The sequence below is a fragment of the Diabrotica virgifera genome, chromosome 7, assembly GCF_917563875.1.
Source record: "Diabrotica virgifera virgifera chromosome 7, PGI_DIABVI_V3a".
Taxonomy (NCBI): Eukaryota; Metazoa; Arthropoda; class Insecta; order Coleoptera; family Chrysomelidae; genus Diabrotica; species Diabrotica virgifera.
Window position 1 is genome coordinate 72,945,367 of NC_065449.1, and position 23,832 is coordinate 72,969,198.

A 23,832-nucleotide genomic window follows, 5' to 3' on the forward strand; every position below is an offset into this window, starting at 1 on the left:
ACTCATACAGCAGCACCGAAAACACATATGAACGTAGTATTCGTATTTTGAGTTGCAAACTAAGGTATCTACTGCACAATACTCTTCTCATCTGGTTAAATGTTGCTCTAGCTTGTCCAATTCTCATTTTTATTTCTTATTTATACCTGTTATTTTCATTAATAATTGTTCCAAGGTATCTTTATTTTTTTACTTTTTCATGGAAGTATTTTTTTATTCAATGGAAGAAAAATATATGATTTAGATTTCCGTAAGAGTTCTGATCACAACTACAGGTCGAGGATTGTATAATGCCCAGCTTAGCAAGGTGCGATGGAAATCGCCCATGATTTGTTTTAAGTCGAAAAACACTTGCCGAAAAGAATTTTGAAGTAGGGTAGTTGAAAATATATAGAGGTGGGGATGGTAGGGTAGGATGTATTTTAAAGTAGGTATTTTGTGAGTTTTCTACAGTATTTTCCCACTGTCGTTCCCATTTTAATCTTATTTTATTTTTTATCAAATGAAAGACGTCTGGTAATGTATAAATGTTACAAAGAACTCCGTTAAATACTGCTTCCTTAGCCAAACTATCAGCTTTTTCATTACCTAGTATACCTGTATGACCTTTGACCCATACAAATGTTATATTTAAATCTGCTATCAAATTTTTTAAATTGCATAATATAGGACATTTCATTCTTTCAAATTTTATGCTTTTTATTGACTCCAATGCAAACTTAGAATCAGTTAGTATTACTCCATCTCGTAAATTATTTGATGTTAACCAAGTAATGCCCTTCCAAATTGCTATAAGTTCAGCAGTATATATGCTACATATTGATGGTAATTTAAACATAAATGATTGTTTTGTATTTTGGATAAAAACTCCACAACCAACTCCGTGTTTTGTTTTTGATCCATCTGTATATATAAATGGCTTATTGACTAATCCACCTAATATGGATTTTAGAAGGGTGTGATTTATATGATGGTATTCTGTATAATTGGGTATTATGACTCTGTGTGGTTTTATTAGTGATCTATAGGGTATGGTATACATAAACAATGTTTCATTTTTACCAAAAAAAATGTGATCAGCATTGGTCTCAACGAAAGCTTCTGCCAGTGGAGGAGAATTCTTTATTTTCCAAAAGCGGTTTGTTAAATCTTCTTTTGCAATATCACTTAATTTGTTGATCATGTTTGACTCTAAGGATTTTAGTTTTAAAAGATATTTTTGTGATAATAGCTGCCGACGCAAATCCAAAGGCAATTCATTACATTCTGCCAGTATTGCTTTCACCGGTGATGATATCATTCCACCTATGCAAGTTCTAAGACATTTATATTGAATTCCGTTTATTTTGTTTAGATTGGTGTTACAAGCAGATCCGTATAAACAACATCCATAGTCAATGATAGACCGCACATAGGCTCTATAAAACAAAAAAACTATACCAGTAGCTGCGCCCCAACTTCGATTTGTTACACACCTAAGCAAATTATAGCCTTTCTCACATTTGTTTATTAAGTGACGTATGTGACTCGACCATAGTAACTTGGTGTCAACAATGATACCTAAATACTTAAACTCTTTAACTACCGACAAGGTACGCCCACACAGAGTTAATCTCTCTGGTGCACGTAGTCTATGCCTGGTAAAAAACATAATAGAGCATTTTTCTGTTGAAAGGGTCATACCAGTTTCTTCTGTCCATGTACTTACCTTATGCATAATATTATCAAGAGCCTCAGTGCATGCTTCATAACTATTTTGGATGGTGTATATACAGATACCATTTGCATATTGTATGCAATTTACGGAATTATGAAATAGTGAATGAATATTGGTAGAATATATATTAAAGAGTAAAGGACTAAGTACGGATCCCTGTGGCAACCCATGATAAACAACCCTTGGCCCATGTAACACATTTCTATGGTCTCTAATATAGACATGTCTAGAAAAATATAGTTGCAATATATTTAGAGCAGTCGTTTCGCTAAGACCAATCTTAACCATTTTCTGTTTAAGTATATTTATATTTACAGAGTCGTAAGCCCCTTTTATATCTAGGAATAAACAAGCTAGATACTTGTTGCCAGAAAAGGCAATCTGGATGTCATTTACTAAATGAGTTACTGCATCCAAAGTACCATATCCCCTTCTAAAACCGTATTGAGTATTAGGTAAGATATTGTTATACTCGATGTACCACTCCAGTCTTGTTTTTATCATTCTTTCGAACGTTTTAGTTATACATGACATTAAAGATATAGGGCGATAAGAGGAAGGCATATTTCTATCTTTAGTAGGTTTTAAAATTAAACAAATGGTAATTTGTTTGAGATGCTCAACATAGTTTGAATTCACCCACCAATCATTGTATATTGTATATATTTAGTATAAAATTTTTAGCAAGTTGGGGAAGATTTTTAATAATGTCATATGTAACATAATCATTACCCGGAGCAGTACATCTAGAGGTCTTAATTGAAGCTTCAAGTTCTGTTATATCAAAAGGTGCATCCATGTAGTGGCTGCCAATTTTCTCGTTCGGACCTTCAAGCATATTTGGCACAAAACTAGGTGCTACAATATCAAAAATTTGGTTTATTAGTTCTTCAGATAGAGAATGTTTTTTAAAAGTTGAGTTTTTGTTCGATATTTTTTTTATAAAACTCCAAATTTTTGATATTGGGGTATTTTTATTTAATTTGTTAATAAAATATATGTAATACATGTTGATTTGAGACAATCTCTCGGAATAATACCCTTATAATATTATATAGTATTATATAAATCTACTAATAGATTGATCTGATCTTCAGATATTAATTTAATAATTTCAGTTGGAATTGCGTCAGGCCCCGCAGTTTTATTGGATGTTGCCAGACTTATTGCATGTACTATTTCAGTCTTATTTATATTTGGACTTATATCATGTTCCTCGCAATCGTTCATGCTATCTTGTTGTGTCCTGTCCTCCTCAAACAATTGTTGAACATATTCTCTCCATCTGTTAAGTTTGCCTTTGATGCCATATATTATTTTGCCATTCGTATCAACCAGGGTGTTATTATTACCTAGGTATTATTTGTAACGTAAACAAAAACAAAGAAAAAGATCTCTGACAAGTAATGATACATATCTTCTCACTCTACAAGAAGAAATATTGACTGACGTAAGCATTTTTTGAGGTAAAAAGGGTATAGTTAGCGATATAAATAATTTTAATTTTCAAAAAAAATATTAAAACTCTAGATAAAAGTTTTCAAAAAAATTGCATTGTCAGTGATTTATGTTGTAGTATTGACTATAAACTAATCACTCTATACAATCGTGTACATAAATTATGTGTAAAAATAATAATTTTATATCCGTATTATAAAACATCAAAACCATTTCATTCCCGATAAAAAATATACTTGTTAATAGGTAATGCAGGAAGCATAACCTAATAATTTATCTAAGATAAAACAATAAGTAATTTCTATTTTGTTTCAAATCCGTAATACCTTCTTAGAAAAATGATAGAGTTAAATATAGATCAGACTAATAAATGGAATTTAATCTGTGGTTTCTCTTTTGATTAACATTAATCAAAGGAGGATATGTATGCTATGATAAAATTACTGTGATTGATAATTTTAGTCGTACATTATCGTTTAAAATTTTAAGCAACCAGTACGCAACTTTAACCCGTTAGTCCCAACGTTGCCTAAATACAACATTTTTAATTGTATTTTTTTTTTAAATATCACTACTTGGAATATCATTTTTATTGCTACATTTTATTTAAAACAGAACAAAAGTACAAATATAATAAAATATTTTGAAATAATTAAAACGGTATATATACCGGGTGTCCACATATATTTTCCCAAATTTTAACTTCCTATAACTTCCTAAGAGGCTCAAGATAGAAATATGCGGTTTTCGCTAAAATATTTTATTTTAGTCATAGTTTTGTTTGAATGGATTGAATTTTTTATATCGCTTTTAAAATAAAATGGTAGATTTTTGAAAAAAAAAAACGTTGCTGATTTTTTTTAATGAAATACCCAGTATATTTTTTTGTAAATTGAAAGAACGGTCATTCACCATAAATAGGTCATTCACCTATCCAGCGATATAAATTTTTTTAAAATCGGTTGTCAAATGACTGAGTAATTAATTTTTTCTACGGCCGTGCTAAAAGAGCCAGTTTCACGCACGCATTTCGTTTCCAAAAGTTGCACTTTCCCACACGGCGTGCGTTAAAGTACATTTTCCCGCACGGCATGCGGCAAAGTAAAATACCTTGTAATATGGCATTATAATATATTATTATACATGCAATAAACTAATATTTAGATATTATTTGCTAATTTATTTCAAATTTATCTCATTGTGTTCTTGTTTTAATTAAACTAGCCCGATTATTTCATTCATAGGAGATTCTGACCAATAGAAAGCTACAGAAATCTGAATTAAATCGATAATTTTTGATAATCTCCCGTCGTTAAGTACATTACGTCAGATGCCCTTCGTTGCTACCAAAAAATACATTCAGTGACATTAATGACAATTAATGTTTTAAAAATTATAAAAGTGATGACTTTCAATCGTCAAATATTTATAAAAACTGTGTGTTTAATGGTACTTACATAAATAAATTACAATAAAATTTTGGTTTTGAACAGTTTTATTCATGAAATAATCGCAACAAATTGCACTCGACCTCTGAAATTAATATAGAATTTTTGCTCTCGTGACACTTTGACATAATTTCACTCGCCTTCGGCTCGTGAAATTAAAACTGTCAAAATGTCACTCGGGAAAAATTCAATAATTTCAGAGCTCTTGTGCAATTACTACTGATAATGCGATGAAATAAAATTATTTTGACATAATACTTAAAAGTAAGATCAGTAGAAAAAACAATGATTTTGAATCGTCGTCATGGAAACCAATATCGTCGTCGTGGTAACCCATTATAATGAAAGTTTGGTTTTGACAACCTTGTCAAATAATTAATTTGTGTATTTTCACTTCTAAATAAAAATTGATATAACTCTATTTTTTGTGCCTTTTTTCCAAACGTACGGCCCTAGAAAAAATATTGTTCCTAACTCATGCGGAAAGTGTCTTCCCCGCACTCGACTGCTTGCCCGAACTTCGGGTCAACGGCAGTCTCGTGCGTGAAAGTATCACTTTCCGCACTAGTTAGGAAAATAACTATTTAAAATGAGATGCAATATGAAAATCACATAACAGAATACCAATTGGCTAGTTATTTTAATCAATGTTGTTATTTAGTTATGTGATTTCCACGTTGCATCTCTGATTTTCAAAATTAATTACTCAGCTATTTGACAACCGATTTTAAAAAACTTTATATCGCTGGATAGTTGAATAACCGTTCTATCCATTTAAAAAAAAAACATAATGGGTGTTCCATTAAAAAAAAGTCAACAACGTTTTTTTAAAAAATCCGCCATTTTTTTCGTAATTGAAAGCGATATAAAGAGTTCAATTCAAACAAAACTTTTACTAAAATAAAACATTTTAGCGAAAACAGCATATTTCTATCTTGAGCCGTTTGGAAGTTATACGCAGTTAAAATGGGGGAAAATATAAGTGGTCAGTTTAATTTAATGAATATTGACAAAATCAAAAACTGTTTTGTCATCATTTTGTCGACGTAATTTTTATACTAAACGTAAAATTATATTTCTATAAATAGTTCTTAAAAATTTCAATATAATTTCAAAATTAAAGTCTTTTGTGACTTTTTAGGAATTTGTCTGCGCAAAAAAATTGAAGCAAACCTGTAAACTTGGTTAGACCTATAAAACTATAAATATACAGCGTGTCTACTTGAGTTGGAAACATATGGGAAACTTTTTTATTATTAATTTTACGAAAAAAAGTTATTCTTTATAAAAAGTTCTGCATGCCCCAAAACCTAAGATTCAATCATCAGATACCAAATTTTCTGAATATTATACGAGGTATGTCAAAAAATATGAATTTCGGTCAAGGGTAAAGTACCTTTATTTCTCTAAGATCGCTACTCCGCCACTTGCCTGTTGTGCTATTCTGTTTTTTGGAAAACATTGGTAGTTTTGAAGATTAATATTGGATTACTTAAAATGAGTTTCTTGAAGACATAAGATCTTACGGCATCTTTCATTTATTAGAAGTTTTAATCGTTCTAAATGGGTATAGAACCCATTGATATTCCACTGTAATATATAGGGGTTAGGCATTTTCGAGTTCTGCCTGAGAATGTGTTTCATCGGTCTCTTCTGTGGAAGAAAAATTATTGGGGCTTAGTTTCTTTCTTAATCGAGTTATATTATTTTTTAATTTTGAATTGTGGGTATAGGCGTGAACAAAATTAAGGATCTGAATTAATTCGGCTGTTTCGTTCGAATAGTTTTTTGAGGTTATTTCGGGATGTTTTGCGTTTAATGTGTTTTCGAGAAAGTCACATATTTCGTCGAAGTTAAGGACAAATGGTGGTGATCTGTTTGCGATTTTATCTTTAATTGTCTCTAGGGAAAGTAAAAGTTCATCTCGAGAATTTCTTTTAGACGTTTTTGTTTTTTTCTTTGATTTTCTTGTTACTGGAGAAGTGAAGATATGAGAATCGGACTGTGTGGTATTTTCGTTGATTTCTGGAGACGATGAGATGAGCCTTTTTAGATGTTTTGTGACGTTTGGAATAATTTTAGGTTGTGTTATTTCTAATGGAGTAAGGTTGCTGATCTTGTTGGAAGTTGATGATGTTGGGATTTTTAGAGTGTTTGTTTCATTTGTATTATTTGTAGGTCTTGACATATCGTCAGTTTCTATGGTAGATCCTAATTGGTTATTAGAGACCTATACGTCTGAGATCTGATCTAATATGTTTTGGGAAGATGCTGGGTGATCGTTAGAGGTTGATATTAAGGCTTTGTCAGAAAGTTTTTGTTCTGTTTGGTTATAAGGTAGATTTGTTATATATTGTGTGTTTTGGGAGGTTTCTTGAAGAACTTTAGAAGAGGTTGGATTAGAATTTGTTGGGTCAGGATTTGTTGTATTAGAAGTGGGTGGATTAGAATTGGTTGAGTCAAGATTGGTTGCATTAGAAGTGGTAGCATTAGAAGTGATTGTATTGGCGTTGTCAGGACATTCTGTTTCCTGGTGACCAATAGTCTTGCATTTTGAACAGTTGAAGCCTTCTATAGAAAGGTATAGTCTGTAAGTGGTATTATCATGAGAGATCATGAAAGAATCGGGAATGGACATATTTTCTTAAGGTGTGATAAATGTTTGCCTTCTAAAACTCAAGACATGGCTATATTCGCTAAGAAAAGTCATTTTAGAGACGGTGTTTATACCCATTTTACGTAGTTCTTGTTCAATTAACGTGGTTGGAACAGAAGGACCAGCGTTTGATATTCTCAGTCTTTGAGCTGGAGTGATAAGTCTTCTTATTTCTACTCGAGTTTCTTTTATATTGACGTATTTGTGGGAGTGCAGCAATGAATCAACCATATTTTTAGAGGAAAGATATATACATATTATATTGTTGGCTATTCTGGAAGCGAAAGATACGTTACGTGGACCAACTATTGAACCGACGGCTATGATGTACTCTTGAACTTTGGTTCCTTCAATACTAGAAAGAACTATGGCTTCGTTTTTTGTTGGTTGTTTAAACGTGTTAACAACAGTAGAATATGAGATGTGAGATGAAGTTTGGGTAGTGTTCATGGTGTTATTCGAAGTCATGTTTGATTAATTTTGGAGACGTTGCAAGGCCGGCCCTGTCGCCGGTTCAAAAACCGGTGTGGATCTTGGCCCAAAAGTGGTCCTATTTATATTTCTTGGATATTTTTTAGGTTATATTATTATTAATATAAATATAATATGATGTGGTTTTTGGTACTCACGTCAGGTTTGCGAGGTTTACATGGTGTTTCCACTATAACAATGTGGAGGAACTAACAAAATAATTTTAAATTGTGTTTTTATCATTTAAAAACTGATAAATTTCGCAGCGGTTTACAACGTGATGTATATTGTTACTGTCAGGACCGTACTCCCTTGTCTAATTTATTCTTTAGATTATTAAGTTGCAAAATTTTATTATTTAAAATACATATTGTGATACCAAACTTGATTTATTTTTAATAAAAAATAAATAAAAACACAATATAGTGGACATAGTGCTGTTTACTTCTTCAAGATCTTTTGGGTCATGGTACTAGATGTTTACTAAAAATGCATTATACAATGTTAAACTTTAATTTGTTTCTCCTTCATGACAAACATTACAGGGTAAAGTGTAAAACTTAATATTTGTTTACATTTAACGACAGGGATACAGGGATGTAGACAGGGGTATAAGGTGTTATGTCCACGTGGTGCCGTCTGCCTCTAAACAAAATGTGACATGCTACTTTGTATAAAGTGCTTATCTTTGTTATTTTATAACGTAGGACATAGTGCTTTATACCTCAGTGTGGAGAATTAAAAGTTCATTATAACTGAAGAATGATTCCAATATTGACAAAAATGGATATAGTGCCCTTTACCTCTGGCATACAGATTTATTCGTACTAAAAAGTATACAGTGTAACCCCGAATATTCTTAGATTTGTATAATATTTAACTTTATCAGTTAAATCTAGATCATCTACATGGAAAATACGGTTTAAATAAAAATATTTATTTAATATAAAGGAGCAAAAATAGAAAAAATATATTTTTCCTATGGATATTATACAATGCGCAACTTCCCTCACTACTTACATACAGTGCGGTGGAATAAGTGTTGCCCCCCCCCCCTGTTAACTTGTTTATTTTAAGAATATAAGCAAAACGCTCGGAAAGGTCGATTTTTAAACTAACCATAGTATATTATAGCATCAATGTTTCGAACTACGCGATACCTCTTCAGGTGACAGGCATAACTTTGATTTTTTTAAATGGTAAACTACATCATGTGACACCTCATTTAATCGCTTTTGAAATACTGATTTCAAAAATGTATAATACTTTAATCCTTTTTAAGATCGTAGGCGCAAAATTTCGGTCGAACTCTTTTTAAACCCATTAATTTTTTTCGAATTCTGAGAAAACTAATAAATATTTTTGAAAGATTTTAACGCAGAAAGAAAGATTAGATTATTACCGATGGCTGACAGTCCCTTAGAAAAAACAAAAAGTTTCTTTTGAATGATATATTTGAAATTAAAAATCACACTAAATTTTCTCATTTTTCACCACTGTGACTTATTAAAATAAACATTATGGGAGTTCTCAGGGATTTTGGACCATAGAGAATACTGTAATATTTCATTCTGCGTTTAAATTTTTCAAAAATATTTATTAGTTTTTTCAGGATTCGAAAAAAATTATTGCATTTAGAAATAATTCAACCGAAATTTTGCGCCTACGCTCTCAAACTGAATTAAAGTATTATACATTTTTGAAATCAGTATTTTAAGAGCTTTTAAATGAGGTGTCACATGATGTACTTTCCCATTTAAAAAAATCAAAGTTATGGCTGTCACCTGAAGAGGGACCGCGTAAAGCTCGAAACATTGATGCTATAATATACTATAGTTAGTTTAAAAATCGACCTGTCCGGGAGTTTTGCTTATATTCTTAAAATAAACAAGTTAACAGGGGGGGCAACACTTATTCCACCGCACTGTATATTCAAAACGAACATTTCTCACCCAGTGAGAGAAGTCGGCCATTGCAGTGAGAAATATTTTTTACCACGGGTTCTCCTATGGTTTTCTAATATGATCGCCATTTTCATGGTAACATGCACAATACAAATACAATTATCTAACAATAAAACACTGAAAACGCTTGGTTTCTATACTTCCACAAAATTTATTACAACTATGTGACTACAGCTGTTTCGGCAGGGTGCCTTTCTCAAGTGATTTAAGTTACTATGGGTTTGCCTTTTTAAAGTCTTTAACTGAAGAGGTTGAGGAGTGGGGAGCTGTTTGTCTCGAGTTGGTAATTCAGAATTATATCTGTATTTTTTAATTTATTACTCTCCATAGACTCTAATAAAGAAACCTTAAGGCCTTTATTCTGAATATGCAGAATTTTAAACTGTTCATTAAAAGAATGATTATGATCTAGAAGGTGAAGTGCGTATGTAGAAGTGTCTGTTTCTCTATTGTTGAAAGTCCTTTTGTGTTCTGCCATCCGTTTGTCAAAGGTTCTGCCGGTTTGACCGATGCATGTAAGTTTTCGGAGAGTCACCACAAGTTATTTTGTAAACACCACTCTGTAGTTGTTTTCTCTTTCGGCTCTTATTGTTCTTAATATATTTGCTTAAGTTGTTGTTAGTTCTGGAAGCTAGTGTTATTCCTTTTGTTATGTATTTGGCTATTTTTGTTGTTATCTTGCCGGTTATATGTGATAGAGCAGAAGGTACTGGGTTCTTTCTGTGGTGGTGGATAGACTAATTTCAGGGCTTTCTTATGGAGTTGTTGGTTTAAAATTTTGTTAATTGTTTGTTGGTTATAGCCATTGTTTACTGCTATTTGTTTAGTGATGTGTAGTTCTATCTGGAAGTTATTTTTTGACATGGGAATTACTGCCAGTCTATATGTCACGCTACGGTAGGCTGCTTATTTGTGTTGTGTAGGATGGGATGATGAATTGTGTATAGTTGTGTCAGTACGGGTAGGTTTATGATGTACGGAGAACTCATGTTTGTTGTGTAGTCTGGTAATTGTTATATCTATGTTTATGGACTTATTATGTTCTGTTTCTATTGTAAACTCAATATTACTATGAAGTGAATTAATGTATGATCTTACGATGTACATCGGTCAAATTGGCAGAAGCTTTGACAAACGGATAGTAGAATACAAAAGGGCTTTCAACAATAGAAAAACAGACACTTCTACATACGCACTTCACCTTCGATCATAATCATTCTTTTAATGAAAAGTCAAATTCTGCATATTCAAAATAAAGGCCTTAAGCTATCTTTATTAAAATATATGGAAATTAATGAATTGAAAAATACAGATATAATTCTGAATGAACAACTCGAGACAAAGAGCTCCCCACTCCTCAACCTCTTCAGTTAAAGAATTTAAAAAGGCGAACCCATAGTAATCTAAATCACTTGAGAAAGGCACCCTGCCGAAACAGCTGTAGTCACATAGTTGTAATAAATTTTGTGGAAGTATAGAAAACAAACGTTTTCAGTGTTTTATTGTTAGATAAAATGAACTTCCATCAAGTAACGGTCGAATCCATCAATTATACAAACACAATTGGACGGCCTCAGTGCAAAAGGTAACAAGTCAAATTTACTGGTATTGAGGAAAGGAAAGAAAACGGTTCTGGGTTTCTTTCGAATAAATTTTTAAATTTTTTTAAAAAACTATACAAAATAATGGTTTTTATTGAACTTTAAAAAATTTTATAGTTGGACTTTTATTTGATTAAATTTTTCGACTTGTTACAAAAAGCACAATATTTTCCTTACTTGTTACCATTGACACAGCCTTACTCAGGCACTATTTCTTTTTTTCAGCAACTTTAAGGCACAAAAATACTAAATTTATTATAAAATGATTTTATGTACTTTTACTGATTGTAAACAAGTCAACCAGGCAGTGATAAATTCAAATTCTGCCCTGAATGTAAAAAGTCCACTTATTTCCTTTTGCACAAATTAAATTTTTCATATTTAACTTGTTACATTCTACACGTAAAAAATGTAGCCTTTTAGTGGTAGTGGACTTGTTTCTTTTTGCACGGAGCTAGACATTGGTAAAACAATGAATATCACATGATAAAAAAATCCGAAAAATGACTTGTTACCTTTTGCACTAAGGCCGTCCAATTATTAATCTTGTCAAACAAAATGTGTTGAAGAAAACTTACCAGGAGTTACCTTTCAAAACTGTTTAAAAATAACTGTTAATTATAATTTTAAATAAATAACGTATATAGATTTTAAAAATATTAAATACCTACATGTATAATATACATTATGTATTTTATTTCGATTTATGCATATAGTATACCTAAAAGCAAATAAAAATATTTAATTTTAAAGTTAGAACTTTTGATAAAACCGCATCCATAGAAAAATTGCAGTGTACAACACATGAGACAATGACATATTTCTCCCTCGCTTGATTTGCGGACCCAACAAACTTCTGCGCTCGTGAGAAATATGACTTTTTTCTCACTTGTTGTACAATATACTATTGCTTATAACGTCACCTGCTAATGTATCAACAAAGCATACGTTGTTTACTTCCAGAACGTTAAAATCAAACTAAATATTAAATTCTTAATTAGTTTAAAATATAAATAATAAAAATAAATAATAAATTTATCCGAGAGTCATTGTGGCTTAACATCGCAAATCGTTACGGACAAACTGCACGACTTGTCGTTCTAGGCTTTTATAAGATTAGATAATCTCAACCTAAGTAGTCTGGAGTATAGGGATTTTTATTCACAATCATTTGTTTCGAGCTTCTGTCATGTGTCACATAATATTAATATATCTACGCCATACGTTATTGGTATATACCTTGACACAAACAAAAGACGTATGACGTAGATATATTAATATTATGTGACACATGACAGAAGCTGGAAACAAAAGACAATCGATGAAAAGCTATATTGGGATCGTGCAAGTTCGGAAAAGCGACACTTGGTTTCATAGCTCAGCAACATTTTTAGCACTTTTAATTATATTGGCCAATCATATTGTTCCTGGTTGCTGAATAATTGTCAAGACCGTAGCCTAAAAAAATTATAAGAAGAAAATGTAAGATTTAGGTTATGTTATTAAAAGGTAAACAATTGTATGTAGTAAATTAAATTAGTTATTAAAATGCAGTAGTGCAAGCAAAATACAATTAATTAAATATACTTTTATATAATAATGGCATATCAAATCAATATTGTGAGCAACATATTATTTTTCTTCATCAATAACAGTAGGTATGAAATATACGTCAATTTGACAATTTCAATTGACAATATGAATTATTTAAGATAGTTAAAGATTTCTCCGCTATTCGCGCACGATCATTTCTCGTATCCCCTCCAAGTACTTGCACACCGCGTTTTTCAAATGTATGAACCCTTTTAGGTTTAACAACGACTTGTGCAACCGAGACAGAATGTGGGTTAGAAGGCAACTGTGAACAAAGCAGTCTAAATAGAGTTAGAAGAAGTAAAGAAAATAAACAATCTACAAGTAAATATTGAAAATGTACCTTTATAGAGTTTATGTTTTTGCACATTTAAAAATCAATGTATTGCACTTTTAAACATAGTTTTTATCACAAGCACATGCATTTGAAATTTCTCATGCTATTTTGTTTTTAATTTTCTATTCTGTGCTCCTTCCCTACTTCATTGTTTTTAGTTATACTCTTTTTTCTTATTCTTCTGTTATATAATATTATCCTTTGGTGTTAAAAATATATTAAATACTTGGTCATCAGCGACAATCAATAATTTACAACAATTCGTATAGTGTGAGCACGTGAAGGTTGGAGTAAATTCATTTTATCGTGAATGGGCGATTTTGTAAATACCCAAAACAGGTCGTCTTTTATTTTTAAATTATGAGTTTAAGGCATATATTCTACTAGTGACGTCATCCATCTGGGTGTGATTACGTAATTGATGATTTTCTTAAAATGAGACTAGGGTCGTTTGTTGAAAGGTAATTCAATTCTCTATTCATTAATATCAACTTTAAGATAATTATTTAAGCACTGTATCAAAATAAATTTAATTAAGTTGATTGACACAAAAAGAAGAATTGATGTAATTTGTCTAATTCACAATACATTTTACTACCATCAGCAAAAAAAATATGTGACAAATTAATAAGCATTGCTTTTTGCTTAAATTAAATGTTGAAACTGCCAAGGGGAAGGTGGATGGCAGGTTGAATATTTATTTTTTTATTTGATTTTTTTTCTATATTATATAAACATTTGTTCCGGTTTTTTGGCAGCAGTAAAATGTGTTACGAATTGAAAAACTTGCATATATTCTTCTTTTTGTGTCAATTAATTTAATTAAAAATTATTTTTTTGACCAGCCTGTATGAATAACTTACTATACTAATGTTTATATTAATAAAGATAATTGAATAACCTTTCTTATTAGCTAGCAGACGACCCCTATTCTCATTAAAAAAAAATCATCGCTTTTATCATCACGCCCAGGTGACGTAACTAGTATGATATATATGCCAAAAAAAAAGATAATTTAAAAATAAAAACCGTCGTGTTTCGGGATTTATTTCCAAAATCGCCCATTCGCGAAAAAATTACTTCAACCTTTACATAATCACTGTACATACTTTTCATTTAAGTAGATAAATAATTAAAATGTTGAATGGGTTCCATATGTGAGTTCATTTTAAATGAAGTAAAAAAATACAGACGTACTCACAATCATTTAATTTACTTCGACGACCGGTTTCGATCTGTTCAATATACAGACCATCTTCAGGTCAGCGTTACAAGTGATTAAATGCTACAATTAAAGAAAGCCAGAGTTAGAACAATGTCTGATTGTATATTGTATACTGTATATTGTAGAAATCGAAACCGGTCGTCGAAGTAAATTAAATGAGTGAGTACGTCTGTGTTTCTTTACTTCAGATAAATAATTATTTCGTTGTAAAACAAAAACAAGAGCGTCTTAATTTTGGTTAGTTCAGAGAGCGCTAAAAGCACTCTGACCGGTTTCCTTCTAGACTAAGAGCCGCTATAGATGAAACTTGCTAATCATTTTAGGCACGATAAGACCCTATAACTTAAACAGTAGAACCTAAAATAAAACACATTTTATTATGAACACTGTGCCGTCACTTTTTAGTGGCATATGCGTCGACAGTGGCCCATCAAACTTTCCACATATTATGGACGGGATAAATAAATTAAAAAGTAACCTCCCTCACTCCCACAATTATTTTTTTTTATTTTTTTAAGTTCGATGTGATTAAACAATAAGACTCAGTGTAATTTAAACCCACCACCCCTTCTTCCTTTCCCCACCATCAAAAACTTAACTTTTCGTTTTTTTTTGGGTGTGATGCAATCAATTTTAAAAAGTCAAAAAATTCATAGGCATAGTTGAGGCTTTTACAAAACATATCTATTTTTATAGATCCGTAGGTTAAGTATACATAACATCAAAAATATTTTTTTTTTGAAATGCGTATAATTTTTTTTCAAGGTCACTGGAGGTCTAATTTTTTTCTATATTATGTATTTTATGAAAAGCTATGTTTTTAATTTTTTTTGAGATTTTTCTGTATGGTTCGCCACCTTCAAAATTCCAAAAAAACTGTTTTTTATGGGGTTTTTGGGGGGTTGAATGTGTTTCTACCATTTTTAGTTATTCTAAAGGACTCAGTTACTTTAATTCACATATAACCTATAAAAAACATTGACTTGATTTATTTTGAAGCCTATAAACTAAAGAAAATCCCCAAAATCCCCTAAAAAACATTTTTTTTGGATTTTGGAAACAGAAAAATCTGAAAAAAATTAAAAACCTAGTGTTTGATAAAGTATACAAAATAGAGAAAAGATTAAGCCCCTAGCAACCTCCAAAAAAAAAGATTAAATGTTTTTTTTTTATTTTTTTGAGGTTATGTACACTCAACCTACGGATCTATAAAAATATATATGTTTTGTAAAAGCCTCAACTATGCATAATATGAATGTCTTAAAATTTTAAAGTTGATTTCATCCCCCCTAAAAAAAAACGAAAAATGAAGTTTTTTATTGGGGGGAAAGGGGGTAGGGAGTGGAGGGTTAAAATTACGCTATAACTTATTATTTAGTCACATATAACTTTAAAAAGGTGAAGAAAATTGAATTTTGGGAGTTAGGGGGGTACTTTTCAATTTATTTATTCCGTCCATAAGTGGAAAGCTTGATACGCCACTGTTGACTCATGTGCCACTAAAAAGTGGCTCTTAGGATTTCCTCAGAGAGCGCATATTTGATTCTCTCTGAACAATCAAACTTCGGGCGGCCAGCCTCGATCTACAACGAAACAATTCTGATGGTGGGGATGTCGTAGCGACATCTGCTAAAAACAAATGTAAGTTTTACATTTATTAAAATTAAAAATAATATCAAAAATAAAACTATCGGGATCAATCTTCTGGCAACACCTTCGTGGCTTCTAAAATTTACAAACCAACGAATTGCCAGAGCAAAGAATGCGAGGGAGATTTTAATAGTTGCATCTCACTTTATTATAGATATTATTTTTAATTTTATTAAAAGTAAAACCTACATTTAGATAATTAAATGTTGATACAGGGTGTTTCATTGGGAAAGTAACATACGTTAATTATAGAAAAAAGACACTTAGGCAGCCTCAAAAATATCATACTTAATGGGTCTTACTTCATTAAAAACAAAGATACTGGGTGTTTTATCTATTTTGCCATTTTCTTATTTGGTTCATAACTTTTTTACCACACTGTATGTTGATTTTATATTTGGCACGCAAATATTTTTTAAGGTGTACAATCAACTGATTTATTTACAATTGTAAAAAGTCCAGATCCGCATTTAAAAAATATTGGAAAAATATTCCAACCCAAAAACAACACCCTGTACATTACACTTTTTTAAATGGATTTTGCATTTGAAAAGAGGATAAAAAACTAAATTTAGTGGTATACTTTAAATTTTCGGAAAAATGATCTTTCTGGTAAAATTTTGAATTTGAATTCTGAAGTAAATTGCGAGAGCTTGAAGTACAAAAAATTTAAATACGACTTATAACTTGTTAACGACACTGTATATTTATTTTATATTTAACACGCGAATATTATTTAAAGCGTCCAATCAATTAATTTATTTATAATTATAAAAAATCCAGGACCGGATTAAAAAATATTGGAAATTATTCCGACCCAAAAAAACACCCTGTACATTCAATTTTTTAAAATGGATTTTGAATTTGCAAGGAGGATGAAAAACTAAATTTAGTGGAGTGCTTTGAATTTTCGGCAAAATGATTTTTCTGGTAAAATTTTAGGTTTGAATTCTGAAATTATATTTTTTATGAATTGCTAAGCTCGAAGTAAAAAAAAATTAAAATATGATTTAATTTTAATTAATACCATTATTTAATTAGATAACAATTATTTTTGATTATGGTAATTTTGTATAAGTACTTTCGTTTTGAATAGTTATTACCATGCAAATTTTCGCTGATTTGTTTTAATTTTTAGATATTTTGTTGATTAAAGTAATGTATTTTTTATTGACTCTTTATTATTTATTCATTATTTAAAGATGAATATTCGCTATATACTATTTGTTACAACTTACTTAAGCCGTCCTCTTGTACCTTACGGTGTCGAAGTTACAAATAATAAAAAAAACACTGAAATGTTAGCATTTTTTCAATTTAGATTAAATAATGGTGTTAATTAAAATTAAGTTGCATTTTAATTTTTTTCTACTTAGAGCTCTCGCATATTCCCTAATCACAGAATTCAGATGCAAAATTTTACTAAAAAAATCATTTTGCCAAAGATTCAAAGTATACCACTAAATTTAGTTTTTCATCGTCTTCTCAAGTGCAAAATCCATTTTAAAATATTTTAATGTACAGGATGTTTTTTTGGGTCGGAATATTTTTACAATATTTTTTAATCCGGACCTGGATTTTTTATAATTGTAAATAAATTAATTAATTGGACACCAAGAATATACACTGTGGTTAACAAGTTGTAAGTGGTACTTCAATTTTTTTTTACTTAGAGCTTAGAGCAATTCACATAATTTCAGAATTCAAATTCAAAATTTTACCAGAAAAATCATTTTCCCGATAATTCAAAGTATACCACCAAATTTAGTTTTTCATGCTCTTTTTAAATGCAAAATCCATTTAAAAAAAATTAATGTACAGGGTGTTCTTTTGGGTCGGAATATTTTTCCAATACTTTATAACAGGGACCTGAATTTTTTACAATTGTAAATAAATCAATTGATTGTACATCTTAAAGAATATTTGCGTGCCTAATATAAAATAAATATACAGTGTGGTCAAAAAGTTATGAACCAAATAAGAGAATGGCAAAATAGATAAAACACCCAGTATCATTGTTATTAATGAAGTAAAACCCATTAAGTATGGTATTTTTGAGACCGCCAAAATGTCCTATTTCTACAGTTTTGGTATGGTAATTTCCCAATGAAACACCCTGTATTATCTTCACTTAATATTTCCACTTTTCTCTTTTCTCTGCACATTTTTCCTTTATTAATTTTATTGTGTTTCTAAGTAACTAAAATTGGGGATTGTATCTTTAATAAAAAAACATAGATAGCTAATTATAATTATTTTATTAAATAACAGCATGGCGGCCAAAGTCAAAAACTCCTGCGAAAGAAGAATCCTCTTCGGATCGACATCTAAAGAAAGGATCAGAAGACCCAGCCGATGATACTACCGATACTCCTATACGAAAACGACAAAATCTGATTTCTTTCGAAAGCTTAGAATGCGACTCATGCAACTCAATGATAGGGGGTGGTGCTAACACCATAATTATTAACGGTGGACAAATTATTGACGGCGGACAAATTATTAACGGCGGACAAATTATTAACGGCGGGCAAATTTTTGATGGCGGGCAAATTTTTGATGGCGGGCAAATTATTAACGGCGGACAAATTTTTGACGGTGGATCACTGAACGGACAAATTTTAAACGGTGGAGCAATCGGCCAAATTATTAATGGGGGATCATTTGGACCAATTATTAATGGTGGATCAATTAATGGACAAATAATTTATCCCGGGGAGCAATACATTTATCCTGGGCAATACTATAACTATACGATTTCACAACCTACTATAATTGGTGGTTACAACTTTACTGTCCCGTTTCCGGGAAATAATATCTATTATCCTTTAGTAAATGCTAGCTTTTGGACACTCAATGACCTTATTACTTTTAATACTTCTTCTTTCTGGAATGACATACAAATAACCTTCAATAACAGCTTTCCATCTATTTCTTGGCCCAACCAATACCCTTATTGGCAGTATGAACCAGGCAAATTTTATAATGCTAGTTGGTTTGATTCTATGCAAAGTAGTTTAACTACCTACATTGATTGGGTATACAATAACTACGGAAATGTCATACAGATGTGTGAAAAATATCCGTATTTTGCTTGGCCCAAAGAATCATACACTTATTTTTCCTGGATAAACGGCAATTATTACTATTATCTAATTAATGGAATAGCTAATAGGTTTAATATATCGATTAGTAACAAATATCCAGATATTTTCAGTCAACCATATATCAAATTTAATTTTCCAATTTCCATTAAAAGCAGTGTTTACTTGATAACGATAACTATCAGTCAGATAATAGAAAACAAAGGATTTTCAATCAATATGATACCTCCTGGTCAATGTATTTGTTTATCTCCCATATTAGGTACTATACCAGCAGGTCAGCAAAGTTGGGCGTACTTTTTATTATCACATTCCTTAGCCCAATATCTTAATAATCAACAACCAGGTTTTTGCTTCTGCCCTTATCAAGGGAATACAACTCCAAATTTAGATGGAGACATAGACGAACAGGTGGTTCAGATCGAAACACAATCAGGAATTATAAGCTCTGAATTTAATATATGTTTATATTGCAAAGAAAAAAGGGGTTCACCACCAGTGTGGTATTATTTCCTCTTAAATCGTGATACTGGAAAATTACCCAAAGAAGCAAAATTAGGATTTTGTCTGAATACAGGAGGAGAAGTCGCTATTCAGCAAGATTTATATCCATATCCAGGATTTATAATATATCCACCATATCAAATTATTGTTTCTGGTTATAACGTAGAGCAGACCGGCTATTGCCTTTGCCCAAATCCAAATTCTAAATTTCCTCATAATGCTAAAATTTTTAACTACTTTTTGCGACCCCTTCATGGAGATACAGTTTGTTCTTGTCCATATTCTAATGCAGACATATTCGTACCCCCTAATATTCGTCCATCTCACATTATTTTATGCACAGAAAATACACCAAGCATAAATATAAATGAAGTGTGGCCCCTTTTGCAACTGATAGAAAATGTTGAACTAAGCGAATATTGCGTAGATGGGCAGTATTATCCAATAATTCCTAATGAAAATGACCTAAAACCGATAGAGGTTGAAGAAGAAACAGATCAGAAACAACTTAATCATCTAGAACCAGGAATTTGCGTTTGTTTGTCTCCTGTTCTATCATTCAACTCAGTAAAATGGTTCATTAATTTAAAACATGTACTTTCGCCCAATATTGAAAATAAAAAAGGATTTTGTTTTTGTCCTCCTGGAGACGCATCTGGTACTATACCAGTACCAATAAACATTAATGAAGTTATTAATCCTGGTACCTGTTTATGTTTTAAAAAAGAAAAGAGTTTAAATATCTGGCTATACGTTCTTGTTCACGCAGCTGGAAATAATAAAGGCTTTGATTTTTGTATGTGCCCACCTGCTTGTAACCCATATATTTTTTCAGAGCAAATGATTTCTGGTATAACACTGTATGAAACGCAAATAATCATAACTACCGACCAAAGATATGTTCGTCAGCCTGGAGTGTGCTTGTGTCCTATAGTCGCAAACAATCAAGGAATTCACTACTCCCTATGGCCAATACTTTTTGATCAAACAATTGGTGACAACAGGTGCTTCTGTCCTAAAATAGAAGTTCCCGTAGCTCCAATAAAACCTAAACGCCAAAGTTATATTTGCTTATGCACAGATAATAACAGAAAAGCCATTTTTTATTTAATAAACAATGAACAAGCAGCAAATTGTCCCTGTTCCATGATACCTGACACCAGCCATACTATTACTATATTACCATTTCCCAAAAATAACGAAGGTGATATTACTAAGGTCATACCACATTGGATACCCTCTCAAGAAAAACACCTGATAGAACCTGGAACGTGTATTTGCTTGTTTTCTATTACAGATATAATAAACGCTAAGATTGAAAACTGGTTCTTTAGTAAACAAAGTAAATTCCTAATCGAGAATTATAACGGACAAGAATTTTGTTTCTGTCCATCTTACCAAATATCACAAAACATAATCATATCTACTCCACCCGAATACATTAGACCTGGATTCTGTTTGTGTTTTGAGCGAGATAATCAAAATATTTGGAATTATCAAATTTTAAATCAAGACTCTAACATCGTTTTCACCACTACTGAATCAACATTTTGCTTATGTCCACACAGTCCGACATTTGAAATTAATGCTCAAGGTTCAATTACTGGAGTAATAGTATATCCTCCAATCTACGATATGGACAAAATATTCTACCCTGGAATCTGTCTTTGCCCATCCAGTGCACTGCATGAAACCATAGGTCTTTATTATATTCTATTTCCTATTACAAGTACGGAACCCAACAACAACTTCTGTTCATGTCCTGTGCAAGAACCGCCTAATGAAGAGACAATTAAAATACCTTACGATATATGTCTCTGCCCATTAGTAGATTTTTATGGTAGATTCAAAAATAAGTTTTACATTGAGTTCAAGAGAAACAATATTAATGGTGGCTGCTCTTGTTCAGTAGCCAATAATGAGGTTACTGGATATCTACTACCAAAGTTTCCTGATCAGTATATAAATATAACTGTCGTACCAATACCTGGAGAGAACACTTTTACACCACCACCAGGAGGGTTCACACTACCAACACGGTATACCTTCCCAACAATAACATGGCCGACATTACCAAAGTGGACTTGGAATTTGACAACACCAACATGGACTTGGCCAACACCAAAATGGACTTGGCCAACAACAACTCGGCCTACCCAGCCACCACCGCCGTGGTCTATAGAGACAAAACCGCAAACATGGCCTACTCAAACGAAAAGACCAACAACTAAGCGGACAAAACCAACTAAACCAACAAAACCTCCAACGAGACCATCAAAAAAACCACAAAAACCACCGGGTGAACAAATTGGGCCTAACTACTGTCTTTGCTTATCTGTACAATTAAATAATAATAATGAGATAAATTGGTTATATGAAATATCCAACCCATCTTCTAACCCATATGGAAAAAATGGAAAATCTGGATATTGTTTTTGTCAACCACCTGTTCAAGATCCTCCCGAACCTGAGGATGAAAAACATTATCCACCAAAACCTATCGGAAAAAATAAATGTATCTGTATGGCTCCCTATTTTTCGCTAACAGGACAAATTGAATGGTCCTGTTTCCTTATCGACATAAAATCAAAGAAAAAACATGAGCAATCGGGGTCTACTTTCTGCTTTTGTCCATATATCAATAATAATGAGAAACCACCAAACGAAAATAATCCTGGTTTTCCAATACCGGCTCCAATACAGTATCCTGGCGTTTCCTATTTCTGTGTTTGTCCTACGAAAATGTCGAATTTAGTAAAATCTTGGATATACTATAATTTTTATCCAATTACAGATCCATATTTTAATATCGAATACGGTTGTTGTTCTTGCCCATATTCTAGGCCTGAAGTTCAGACGGACAATGCTATTATGAAACCGGGAATTTGTCTTTGTTCAACAGCCAGTTATCCAGGAGCCCAAACGTGGTCAAATTTCATTTTACAACAGGTTGACAGCAGTGGAAAGTGTAACTGTAATAATGGTCGTGTGTTCGTGATTTATCCACCAGCAACTGGGTTCTCCGAAGTTAATATTCAAACGAACACTATAACAACACAAAATGGTTTTCAAGTAGACATCGCAGTACTATTACCTTATGGTATTATTGGCGGACAATATCTAAATTTTTCAGTTAATGTCTTCTCCCAAATATTTGCCAACTGCTATCAAAATGCTTTTATCCAAAGCAATTCTGGAACTCCTTTTGTATTTAAAGCCACTCCAGCACGACTCGGATCGAACCAATTAAATACAGGTGTATGCTATAGAGGATAGAAAAATGTAAAAACAAAGCTGTGAGGATCAAAATGAAAAATAAATTAAAGTTTAAGATGAAAATATTTTTAAACTTGTATGCTAATCAATATTATAATAAAGTTTAAAATCTGCATTATTACTCATTTTTGTTAACCTTGTTATTCCTTCTTTTAATAATAATTAATTAGTTTTAATTTAGGCTCGGGGAAAACAAGCCACGGAGGCACTCAATAGCGTGATGTGGAACAACACTCTTATCTAACCAACGAAAAGAAATAAAAAAATAAAAACCTTATCTTGTAAAAGTATATTTAAAATACCTAAAAATGGCTGTATCACAATAAAACGTTTTCGGAATCAATATTCCATCATCAGTGTTATCATCTAAAATAAGTATAACTCTATAAGTAAAATAAACGTGAGGTTAAATTTTGACAAAGGTAAAAAAGTGAATAGATACTTGTTATACTTACAGGTTTACATGCTTTAAGCCACCAAAATGAACGGGTAAAAACCCTTTAATTGATATTAAACAATTGGGGTTACATTATATTATCCGATTTTATAGGATGTTAAAAATATTTCCAGATAAACCCCTGGCACCACATGACATCAACCATATTGGTTGGGAAATTGTAGGTAGAACCTACATGGTAGGAAGTACATGGCAGAGTTTAGGTGACAACTGACCCAAATGGCCCTCTGAAGTATGTCAGCACTAGATTGACACCGTACCTTAACAGAGTGTAATAATTTGTGTAGTTACTTCAGCCAAAAGAATTTAAATTTTATGTTAATATTTAAAATAATAATAGTAGTGAAAAAATTTGTTGGGTTTAAAATTAA

The 23,832-nt window shown here is 31.6% G+C and overlaps 1 protein-coding gene across 3 annotated transcripts in view; it reads left to right on the forward strand.

Moving 5' to 3' along the window:
• Positions 1-23,832, forward strand: part of LOC114327661 (CLIP domain-containing serine protease B10-like) — a 109,593-nt gene that overhangs the window by 18,710 nt on the left and 67,051 nt on the right. For 2 of the 3 annotated variants that reach the window (XM_028276333.2, XM_028276334.2), the window contains exons 2-3: positions 13,125-13,232; positions 18,392-23,117. The exons of the other annotated variant lie outside the window; for it this stretch is intronic. In XM_028276333.2, coding sequence (XP_028132134.1) covers positions 13,125-13,232; positions 18,392-23,004 — 4,721 coding nt within the window. In that variant the 3' untranslated portion in view covers positions 23,005-23,117. Of the gene's footprint in view, positions 1-13,124; positions 13,233-18,391; positions 23,118-23,832 lie in introns of those variants that run through there. 3 annotated transcript variants of the gene reach the window in all.